General features: G+C 39.5%; 2 protein-coding genes across 3 annotated transcripts; one reads left to right on the forward strand and one right to left on the reverse strand.

The window, feature by feature from the left end:
- Positions 1 to 226: 226 nt before the first annotated feature.
- Positions 227 to 5,505, reverse strand: hdhd3 (haloacid dehalogenase-like hydrolase domain containing 3). Of its 2 annotated transcripts, XR_005993564.1 has the most exons (4): positions 5,437 to 5,499; positions 3,324 to 3,658; positions 2,711 to 3,171; positions 227 to 436 (listed from the first exon to the last, which is right to left on the reverse strand). XR_005993564.1 is itself a non-coding variant. In XM_041817011.1 (3 exons), the coding sequence occupies exons 2-3, from the start codon at positions 3,651 to 3,653 to the stop codon at positions 2,776 to 2,778; spliced, it is 726 nt and encodes a 241-aa protein (XP_041672945.1). In that variant the 5' UTR covers positions 3,654 to 3,658; positions 5,437 to 5,505; the 3' UTR covers positions 1,661 to 2,775. The 2 variants fall into 2 exon arrangements, 1 of the variants encoding a protein (XP_041672945.1); XM_041817011.1 differs by lacking the exon at positions 227 to 436 and having other exon boundaries at positions 1,661 to 3,171; positions 5,437 to 5,505.
- Positions 5,506 to 5,927: 422 nt separating this feature from the next.
- trub2 (TruB pseudouridine (psi) synthase family member 2) lies at positions 5,928 to 10,496 on the forward strand. Its single transcript, XM_041816505.1, has 8 exons — positions 5,928 to 6,167; positions 6,368 to 6,502; positions 7,162 to 7,236; positions 7,330 to 7,391; positions 7,476 to 7,557; positions 9,430 to 9,502; positions 9,626 to 9,762; positions 9,863 to 10,496. The coding sequence occupies exons 1-8, from the start codon at positions 6,050 to 6,052 to the stop codon at positions 10,177 to 10,179; spliced, it is 999 nt and encodes a 332-aa protein (XP_041672439.1). The 5' UTR covers positions 5,928 to 6,049; the 3' UTR covers positions 10,180 to 10,496.
- Positions 10,497 to 11,537: the final 1,041 nt, after the last annotated feature.

An 11,537-nucleotide genomic window follows, 5' to 3' on the forward strand; every position in this document is an offset into this window, starting at 1 on the left:
ACCTTGAACCCCAGGCACAATTGAACAAAGAGCTGAACTCTTGAGTGCTTTTATAGCTGAAGGAAATGTTTCAGCCATTTTCTGCATCACCATTATGTTTTCTATTTATTTGTCTTTCTGACTAAACAGAATGTATACCCTTTAATGCTGAAGCCTTGTCAATGTGCAAGAAGGTACCACAGGCATCCTGTTTCTTTTCTAAATTCCCATTTTATTTCCATTAAATGCCTTTGTGTCAACGTCTTCCCTCTTTACACCAGCATCTCCTCGGGTCTTCCCTTTCGCTCTCTCCATTCGGCGAGCTTCGTTTTGTTTCTCAATCCCATTATGTCTGCAATTGGATTTCTGTGGAGTCCTTTAGGTCCGTCTGGCTGAGCTACTAAACCAGCTTTGAATTAAGCAGCTCTCGTGGATGTTTCCCTGAAGACACAAAAGCCTTTAACATACAAAGGAGATGAAGGGGAAACACATAAAATCAGAAAACAATGCAATAAAGATAGAAAATGAAGGTTCACATACTCTGTGGAAATACACATATTGTTACATTGCTGAATAAAGTGTCATCTTTAACCAAATAAAAATCCTCCTGAGCTCTGATTTAGACAAATGTCAACCCAGATTCCTACAAAAGGCTGAATCTTAGCTTCAAACTAAGATGCAATTTTGCTCTTTTTTTCCCCCCCATTTTCTCTTCTGGCTCTTTTGATCTTCGGGACAAAAAGCTTGGTATCTGCCTCTGACCAGATGGTTTAGAATAAGGGTATTTACAAAGGTATTAGGGTTAAGCAACCCGGCCTTGTTCTTCTCATGGCTAAGCTCTGCAACAAATCGTTAGCAATGATGAAAGCTCAGAGTTAAAGGGTCAGTTTTAAGCAAAGCCCACATGTCATGATAATTCTTTCCATGGTCAGACATTGATGGAGTTTGTGAATCTTTAGCAAGTGTGACTTTTTTATTTTTTTTACAAACTGTCCTAAACTCCATCCATGAATGTTAACACAAGGCTTTCACTTTATGTGAAAAGTTTTATAGGCTATGAAAAGAGTTATATATATGTGACAGGGAAAAAAAATTTAGAGCTCTTGTCGTTTGTAGGATGCATATTTGTTTTTTTACCTGAGTGTTTGAAGATAACTGCTTCGCTGGAAATCTTTAGGAGTGCTGTAATTTGGGGATGGGGGGGTTGGTGTTCAGTAAATGAGGTATGTCAGTGCCATGTGTTTGATTCAGTCTGCAGCTAATCTCACGCACTACTGGACCCTGCTGACTTGATGTTTGTAAGAATTTAGATGCCAAAATGCTCTTCTGTTTGCTTGTTAATTTACCATGCATGGTTACTTTTCTCTTAGGATTTAACATTAAATTTTGCTGCAAATTAAGTTATGATTTCAGTGATTTTGATAGAAGTACAATAAGCTGCAGGTTGGATTATCATGAAACTTAGTGTGAAAGCTTTTGCAGTGCCTAAGGTGGGCCTTTTCATTCTGGAGATCAGAGTCAGGTGTGTTTTCTTAATGAACATTTTAATTTAAATCAAGTATACTTTCATTTCTTGTGAAAGCATCGCTTAAAAAAAAATCAACGGCAGTACTTTCAGATATTATTTATGTTTAAGTATTGGATGTTTTTACATACAGGTGCATCTAAAGAATATCTGGAATATCATGTAAATGTTTATTTTTTCCCCCTGTGATTTACTTCAAAAAATTCAATTTCCATATATTCTGGATTCATATCATGAAAATACAAATTGTCATGACTTTTTCTTTTTTAATCATTATGATTGCGGCTTATAGCTAACAAAAATCAAAGATCCACTATATCAACACATTAGAATATTATGGAAAAATCCAAGGCCCAGTCTGGTTCAGTACACAAAACCACAATCATGGGACAGGCTGCTGACTTGCCTATTATCTAGAGGACAATCATTGATTCACAAGGAGGGTAAGCCCCAGAAGGTTGCTGCTGAAAGGGCAGGCTGATCTCAGAGTGCTATATCAAAGCATATTCATGGAAAGTTGACTGGAAGGTGAAGTGTGGGAAAAAAGGTGCACAAACAGGGATGAGCTCAGTTGTCAGAGGACTGTTAAAACAGAGCAGATTCAAGAACACGGGAACTTCACAAGGAGTGGACTGGGGCTGGAGTCAGTGGACTGAGAGCCACCACACACAGATGGGTCAAGGAAATGGGCTACAAGTATCATGTTCTTAATGCCCCGACAATCTTAAACGACAGAAGATATCATCAGCTTCTCACCTGGGCTAAGGAGAAAATGAACTGGACTGTTGCTGAATGGTCAAGTCCTGTTTTCAGATGAATGTAAATTTTGAATTTTACTTGGAAATCAGGGTCCCAGAGTCTTGAGGAAGATCACAGAGTCACAGAAGCCAGGGTGCTTGAAGTCCAGTGTTTTGGAAACCTTTGTTTTCCTTACAAAAAAATATCTTGAAATTCCTAGACAGCAATAGCGATGAAATATATTTTTTCACAAAAATGTATCAATAAACAAAGACAAGACTGACCTCAGAAAAGCAGAGAAAACCTCATTTCCTATGTGAATGCAATATACTTCCATACAGTTACACTTTGTAGTTTCTATATTGAAACCCATAATTCTCCGCATCTGTTTTCCATCAGGACCATTTATTTTTTAGTTAAACCAGTGAAAAGTTTTAAAGTGGCTCAGCTCACTCAGTTCAACATTACCTAAGTTTGGTTCTTTAACTTAAGCTCAGTTGGGTTAAGAAACTTGATCCCATGACTGTCTGGTTTCAGTCCATGTGCTGCTGAAGCCGTGAAGGCAGGTCCTCCAGAGAGGTGAGTCGATGCTCTTTAGGAACGTCAGGTCGATTCTGCTCATTGTGCCGGTCCAACAGGAACCCGTGAATGCCCACTGAGCAAGATGTAAGGTAATCCTTCACATAGTGGTCCCCGATGTGGGCTACACAGTCAGCTGATACACCACATTTCTGCAGAGCCTGATCAAAGATGGCTGGATTTGGCTTTGCTACGCCAGCTTCCTCTGATGTGATCAGGAAAGTGAAGTGAGACAGGAGGCCACAAGCACGTAGAATCTCTTCAAGGCGGCGATCGAAGTTTGATACCACACCCAGCTTCAGTCCTAGTGAAGAACAGCTCTGAAGGGCCTTCTCCGAGTCTGGGTATACCTAAAACAGTGACATCATATTAAGTTGACTCTTCTTGCTCTGCTTCACCACAACTACTCACTCACTACCATACATTAAAAAGCTGATGTTAGAACTTATGTTTAAAGATGTGTTTCAAACAGGTATCTGTTTTATATGTCATCTTTCCCTACCTCCCAGTTATCTGCATTGCAGAAGTTATGATAAAGGTTCTGAGCCATTGTATTAAGCAGGGCTGGGTCTTGCACCCTGCACTGAGAGAATGTGTTATGAACCACCTCCATCCACCAAGACCGGCCATCCAGGCCCTGAGAGGTGCCATAGTTTGGGTATCTGCTGGACATATGTCGGTATGACTGGCCAAAAGCAGCTTGGACCTCAGCAGGACTGAGGCTCAGGCCCATCCGTTCAGCCTCTTTGCAGTACTGCTCTCCTACAGAGGCACGCACCTTCAGCAGGGTATCCTTCACATCCCACAGCACCCAGCGCAGGGGAGCTCGCATTACACCTACAAAGGGACCACAACAGACAGACGACAGATTAATGAGAGGTAATATTTCTTCTTATGGATATTACTCAGATAAGCCAATAAGCCTGTGTGTAAAAAAATCATTTATGCTTTTCAGTGGGGTAAACTCTTTGAAGTGTTCTAAAATTTTTACCATACTTAACAGCTCAGCTTACCCAATAAATTTAGCTTTCTGGAGGTTAACAAAGACATGGCCACCCTAAATTTAAGCAATTTTATTCTAAACTTAAATACCCACCAGACTTATTAAAACACACACACATTTTGTTTTTCTGTTTTTTGGTTTCAAATGCAATCTCCCTCTTCTTACTGTGTTTGAGCCTTTACTTTTGTAATATTAAAGCTGTGGTCAGGACCACTGAGCTTAACCATTAGGACAATAATGCCAGTGCAAATAGCCATGCTAAGACCTCCAACAAACATTTTTCAGTTGGCTCCAAAGCTGACCAAGAGCCAAGTGTTAGCCAGGTGGCAAGTGCTAAATCAATGTGCATGCACTAATATTGTTAAATGACATCTGGGGAGGGCCTATTTGGCCTTTCAGGAAACCAGCCATATCAATGGGTGGACATGAAAGTCTGAGATTTAGCATGATTCAAAGTACCAAATACAGAAGCTTTTAAATGGAATTCAGTCATGTACGATTCTTTAATTTACACCTGTGGTTTAATGTGACCTATAAAACCATCTTATGAACCCAACAAACTCACTCTATATCAAACAGTATAGACTGGAATTCAAGGTAGGGATGCACAATGTTATCCACATGATATCAGTATTGGCAGACTCTAGCCTAAAATGTGAGTTATTAGTTTTGGCACACATGAAATCCCTGCTGATATTTATAACTGATATTTTGACCATAAAATGTGCCTACACAGGCTGTAAATACTGGCTGTATGAGAAAATAAGCTAGTAGCGTTTCAGGCTGGACCAACAGTCCACTTCAGCACTTTCAAATGAATAAATCACACAAGCATGAGGGAAGTATAGTCGTGTGAATGATGATATGGCAGTGATTTAGCCTATGAGTGGTATAAGAAGACCACCCAACCAAATCATACAGAGTACAGTGATGAGTTAAGGACTTAAGATTTTTTTAATAAAGTGCCACGTGGTAAACAGTATGGAAGATATTCTACTGTGGTTAAAGGGGCTATTTTGCATGGACATGAACATGACGGGCCTTGAGACGTGCCCTCCGATGTGACCCTTTGGGCAACTAAAGAGTGAAAAACACTGGTTCAAACTATTCAAATACTGAACAGAGCTTAGTGCAATTCAGCCATCCTGACTTTCAATTTTCAGCTGTCCTTTTCATCTTTGTCTATATATCGTTGCTTTGGTTCAAATTTAAGTCTAGCTGTAAAGTCATTGGTATTTATTGAGTAAATGTTCCCGCAAACATGGTGTCTGAGGCAAAAATGAACTCAAAAGCCCGGTCCTATGCTAAAGTTACATATTATTAGACATGCAGGTTAATTTTAAAACCTTGCAGACTAACGTTCATTCCTTCACGCACGTGAGGCTCTCGTAGTTGGCAGCAACTACGTCACTGAAAACGTTGACGTTACCTGGCTACGTAAAATGTCCTTGCAAGTCACTTATGATTAACACAAGCTAGCGTTACACCTACACGCCAATGTTGTTGTGCAAGCCAACCTGCCAGCTCTTTTCCACATTCACAAGGTAGAAAACCAGTGCCGTTAAGATATGAATTACTATAAAAACAAACGTTTTAAAGTTGAAAACGTTACCCAGGTCAAGTCTCGTCTTGGGATATGAAAGTAGAGTACAGCCAGAGCACAGATCTTCTTCTATGTTTGTTTAGATGGCTGACCTCTAAGAACGATGCGTTAGCGCCCACTGCTGGATTTGAAGTAAACATACAGTTTCCTTAGCTACTTGAATATGAATACTGAGTAAAACGTATGTAAATTATGTAAATACTACCTAATAACTAGATAAATCGGAGCAACTACCAAGCTCGGGAGATCTACAATATCTGGTGCCATCTAGACGACAAAAAACGCAGCCTTTTTACAATTTAATATTCGGCGGCACCTTTCTCCTATAACTCACATTTTTAATCAGATGACGACTTTAATATCTTCATCGTATCTTATACTTCTATCCGGTTCTATCTCCTCACTTAGAAAAAAAAAGTAATACATCCAATACAACAGGCGGCAGTATGTCAACAAGCAGATGCCAAAACCTGAATTTGGAGACGTATGCGCATGCGCATGCGCACAGATTCACATGTTGTGCTAATGTATAACAACCACTGTTACTCGTGGAAAGGTCTGTAAAGATGCGAATTAATAATTTTTTACAGAAAACAGACGAAACCTGATTTTACGAACAAAAATGTCAGCTCCTGCTATCCGGATGTTTCGGCGTTTGGAGGGTCTTTTCTGTGTGTACAAACCCTCCGGTGTTCACTGGAAACTCGTCAGGGATGGCATCGAGACAAATGTTCTTAAAGGTGAGGTTAAAAAGATACTAACAACTTATTAAACACTTATTATTACAGCGCATACATGTCTGCTGGTCTACTTGACAGAAACGGAAAGCAATACATTGAATGTGCATGTCAGTTAAACAAGTAGCTATAAGCATTACCTTAAACGTTAAATTACAGTTAACGTAGTGTTTGATCTGTGTGACCTCTGTGTCTTCTTAAAGGTTTGAACAGCACACCATCAAAGCCACTTCCTCTGGAGGTCCGGTTCTCGATTCCTGCGAACTGTGAGACTGAAGTACCCCAAGGACTCACTCTGTCTGCAGCCTCTGTGCCAGTCCTGTCCAAGCACCACCTGGGTATGTGTGTCCACTTCACCAGTTTGGATATTTTATTGACCCTGAAGGAAATTTATACTTCACGGCATAGCTCAGTTTCTTAAATCACTGACTGGCAGGACAGACTTTTTCTGGATTGCTTCCAGAATTGACGGGTTATGTTTATGTGCACCTTTAGTGGACTCAGAGGGCGGCAGAGGCGGACGATCTTTTTCCCAGGGTGCCCTAATGTTGGAAAATCCCTGCAAAAGGCCCCTGTATGCCCCAGTGATCTATAAACTTGATAAATTGCTAGATTTGGTGCCCTCTATTTGGAGAAAAATTGACACATTGCCTCTCAAGGGCCCTCTAAGTGAACAAGTATGTCAAATTGCCACTCGAGTGCCTTCAAAGTGAATAAAATTTGACAAAGTGACCGCCTTGGTTAAAATTAGCTCATGCAAAAGCATTCTGGTATTGCCAGCAGTGTTTGCCAGGAAAGCCGCATTTAACAGCTTCTCACCCCCATCATAAGAAATTCATCCATGAAATGACGATTTACTGTTTAGAAATGCTGCTTGATTATGGCAAAAAACCTCATCACCATTAGCTTTTGTTAGTCCTCAATTTCAACGAAGAAGTAAGTGGCAGCAAATCTATTTTGGGCTGTATTTAAATGATTTTTTTTCTGCATGTTTCAGTGACTGGACCTGACTACCAGCACATCAAAGTTGGAGTGGGACATCGGCTGGACGTGTCCTCCTCTGGTGTTCTAAGTGGGATTTTCACTTGTGATCACAAAAGAGCACACTTTGTTTCAGACTCTGCTGTTTAATAATTTTCTTCACTTGTCATTTTTTTTACTTTAGTTCTTGCCCTTGGACATGGAAACAGGACCCTGGGTGATTTCTACAAAGCACGAGTCACAAGAGTAATTACTGATTTCTGTTAGGTTTAAGTGAGATATTTATAAATGAAATGAAGACAAATACACAAATGTTTATTGTGTTTGTAGGATTATACTCTGGAGGGGGTATTTGGGAGTGCAACAGATGATTTCTCTCACACAGGCCGTGTTGTGGAAAGGTCCACCTATGGTAGGAAAATTCAGGATTCTCCTATACATGTTTGGTTTCATGAGATTTTTTTCCCCATGTTCCTTGCATTTAAAGCAGTGTCAAATCTAAAGACTCAATGCCAGTATTCCTTAAAAGCACTTTTGATACTTTTCATATTTAACAGATATTTTATATGTAAAAAAAACCCATTCAATATTCAATATTTATTTCAAAAATGTTAAAGAAAGAAAAAAGGAAAGCTATTATAAAAATTCAGGAGGACAAATACGAAATAAAAAAAGGAAGAGATTGAAAAGGAACAATAACATTTAAAGAATGAGATTAAACATTCAAAAAAGAGCATGAAGAAGTAAAAACATATTTAATCCCACCGCTTCTCCATAATTTACTACAGATCATTATTACACTTCAGTATTGAGATAAATTGATATAACTCTTAACATTATTCCAACACCATTACTACATATTGATATCATTTTTTCTTTATAAATTATTCACAACATATGGTATATTTCTCAAATAAAATATGCAATTATATTTATGCACTTATGGAAAATCGTTTTTTTTCATATATTGATCTGTATCCAAAATGATGTTTCTTGTTACCAAAACATATATTTTTGTGTATCAGATATCTAAATATTTATCCAAATTTGTGAATTTATATGAAATGCAGCAATTCGTGATTTGTCATTCTACCATACCTGAGAACATTTTTATAAAAAAAAAAAAAAAGAAGTCATAACTACTTAAACAACCAAAGGACATTCATTCACTCATTCAACCATTCATTCCACAATGTCTCCAAAATTGAAGCTGATATTCTCAGCTGAAGGAAACAAACAAATAATAATAATGGTTATAAAAGTGCAGGGGTAAGCGCTGTTGCCTCACAGCAAGAAGGTCCCTGGTTCGCTTCCCAGTCAGGGCCTTTCTGTGGGGAGTCTGCATGTCCTCCCCTTGCATACGTTGGTTCTCTCCGTGTACTCTAGCTTCCTCCCACCACCAAAAACATGCACTTAGGTTAATTGGTGGTTCTAAATTGGCTGTAGGTGTGAATGTGAGTGTGCCTGGTTTTCTGTCTCTATATGTCAGCCCTGCAATTGACTGGCGACCAGTCAAGGGTGTACCCTGCCTTTGCCCAATGACAGCTGGGATAGGCTCCAGCACCCCTGTGACCCCCAACAGGATAAGCGGTATAGAAAAATGGATGGATGGATAAAGCAGGACCTGAAGGTCAACAAAGAACAATACCACACAATAAATAAACTATAAATATCAGGTGAGAATCAGACACCTTCGTCCTTGTACCGTGTGAAAATCATCACCTTATACCGCTTTTCAAAAACTGGTTTATGTTTGGACATTCCCCCACATTCAAACTGTTCCATAGACTTACTCTTTTAATAGAAATACAAAAACTTTTCCTTGTTTTGCGTACACTCATGGTTTAGAAATGAGAGTTTCCTCTTTAGTTATAACCCACTTCCCTTTTAATTAATATATACTGGTATAAATTATTTTTAATTTGAATAGTGTTTGTGCTGTTTGAAATTCCATAAGTTCTGCAAATTTGGGTGATTTTTATTATGCCAATTTACCTTTTTTTGTGCATGCCGCAAAATACGTTCCTCCTACCACAAAATATATTTGGCAGTACTGCTAGTAATGCTATTGCTGTTCTTACTTTTTTTTTTTTTTTAACTTAATTAATTGTACTGGTATTGCTAATATAAATTTATTTAAGGCACTTCTCTTTGTTTTAACTCTTATCATTTGTTACAAACTTAAAGTTGGTCTTTTTATTAATAAATGTGCTTTTGTGTTACCTTTACTTTGTACTGTAATGTTGGAGCAGTCTTACACCAGATCTGTCTTCTCTCGTCTTAGGCCACATCACGCAGGACAAGCTGGACAAAGTCTTGGCAATGCTGCAGGGAGCCAATCAGAAAGCCATGTTAATGTATGCTTTTTTTTTTAAAGACAACCCAGCTGACTAATGATGGTTTTATTGATCTTGGTGCCCTATTGAAAGAGTTAATGTTGAAGTTTCAGGTGTAGTTGACTCTTTGTCCCTCCCATACAGGTACTCCAACATCGACATGCACTCACAGGAAGCTTATGAGCTGGCAGTGAAAGGTTTACTTGGTCCAGATGGAAAATCACAGCCTATTCTTACAGGCCTGCGTTGCATTCACTTTCAGCCACCCAACTTTACTTTAGGTAAATTTAACATGCAGTAAACCTCATCTTATAGTGTTAATAATGCAGTCTTTCAGGGTGCTCTCTGGATTTATTTGATCTTTGTCATGTGCTCTTACAGAAGTGCAGTGTCTAAACGAAACCCAGAAATACTTGCGCAAAGTTGTGCATGAGATAGGACTGGAGCTGCGCAGCACAGCGGTGTGTAAAGGAGTCAGACGGACCAGAGAAGGCCCCTTTACCCTGCAGGATGCCCTGCTCCGTCACCAGTGGACTCCTTCTGATGTCCAGAAGGCCATCGAACAATACCACTTGTCTAAAAAAAGACAAAGACAGTCTCGCTCACCTACCAAAGACTCGGCATCTGAGGATGCAACAACAGACAGTCAACAAAATGAAACGGGCAACAAGAACACAGCAGCAGGTCAGATTGTATGACTTACTGCTGTCTGGTGGATTAAAGAAACAACAGTTCTGCCGTGACTTTGAGCGCAATCATTGTATCAGCTGGACATATGCATCAGAGACCCTGCCTCCTCACAGAAGAAGTGTTGAATTTATATTATTATTCTTATGTATACTTTAATTCTCCTTTCTTAGAAGATGGTTGTTGTAACTTGTACATGTTCTAATTTTGTTTGATGATAGGTGGGTCTTAACAGGTTCCATAGATCTGAACAAATATTGTTCTCTCATTTCACAAATTGATCCTATTTCTGCATCTACTGAAAATGATAAAAAATTATGGCACAGTGGTTGGGGTCTTCTGAGGAGGCTTTTGTAATCAAGTGAAGTTACATCCACAGCACATCAGCCTTGCAGTCACAGCTGATCAATGGAGTCCGCTGCCAAGATGAACTGCTCTACAACTTCCATGCTCTCACCATTCACAGGCACACATTTGTTGGCAACATCTGAGGCATCCCCACATGCCTGGATCTGTTTATTTGGCCCAGGAGATGCGCATTCCTTTTTCAGCCTCCTCACTCAGAAAGTTAAGAGTCCCCACAAGAGCATGTAGTGTCCACAAAGATCACAGCAAATTCCAGATCATTGATCCGGACATCTCCACATGGCATTTCCTAGTTTTGCTTCATTTACCTGGCCTATTATCCAGTCCATACAGGTACTGAAGAGCGTAGGGGCCAAGATGCACCCCTGCCTCACCCCAGAATCAACTGGGAAAAAGTCAGAGGTGGAGCCGCCACACTTCACAGCACTCTCTGAAACACAGTTGGCCCCCTGAAAACAGTTTCACAGCCCATTTTATGGGTCCCTGGTTGAGAACCAAGGGTTTAGACTGATTTGATGTCAAGTTAAACCTCAAAGTATTAAATCTCATCCTTGCAGGGGTTTAGTCTCATGATTCATGTTTAATGTCATGCAAATATGAGTCACCTCGACCAGCTCACCCGCTCAAAGATCCTCTGTGATGCAGAAGAAAGAGAGGAGATACAAGGTGTAAAGAAAAAACAAATATATATGCCATTGGTTTTTGTAACATTTTTTACAGGTCTCTATTTTCCCCAAAGTAACTGTATGACACCTGAATAATTTCTGATTTACTCTGCTCGTCTGTGGAAATCTTTGTCTAAGGTAAAAGTAAAGGCTTAAGTCGCCCGAGTAGAAATCAATCACCTTGAACTTGTTGGTCAAATGCTCTCTTTATTCCCTGGTTTTAGCATCAAATCATTAAATGCGAAACAATTTGAAAGGAATCTAAAATAATCCCTTCCTGTTTTTATCTGTTGTTTGTGACACAAACATGTTCCAGCCTGACACTGAGCTATCATTCA

The sequence above is a fragment of the Cheilinus undulatus genome, linkage group 3, assembly GCF_018320785.1.
Source record: "Cheilinus undulatus linkage group 3, ASM1832078v1, whole genome shotgun sequence".
NCBI classification, from domain to species: Eukaryota; Metazoa; Chordata; class Actinopteri; order Labriformes; family Labridae; genus Cheilinus; species Cheilinus undulatus.

What these genes read in the sequence shown, in the direction of transcription:
- hdhd3 (XM_041817011.1), bottom strand. Translation starts at nt 3,653, where the DNA reads ATGCGAGCTCCCCTGCGCTGGGTGCTGTGGGATGTGAAGGATACCCTG. An exon ending in GCAATGCAGATAACTGGGAG is followed by an intron (nt 3,172 to 3,323) that starts GTAGGGAAAGAT and finishes TCACTGTTTTAG; the next exon opens with GTATACCCAGACTCGGAGAA.
- trub2 (XM_041816505.1), top strand. Translation starts at nt 6,050, where the DNA reads ATGTCAGCTCCTGCTATCCGGATGTTTCGGCGTTTGGAGGGTCTTTTC. An exon ending in AATCAGAAAGCCATGTTAAT is followed by an intron (nt 9,503 to 9,625) that starts GTATGCTTTTTT and finishes CCTCCCATACAG; the next exon opens with GTACTCCAACATCGACATGC. An exon ending in GCCACCCAACTTTACTTTAG is followed by an intron (nt 9,763 to 9,862) that starts GTAAATTTAACA and finishes GTGCTCTTACAG; the next exon opens with AAGTGCAGTGTCTAAACGAA.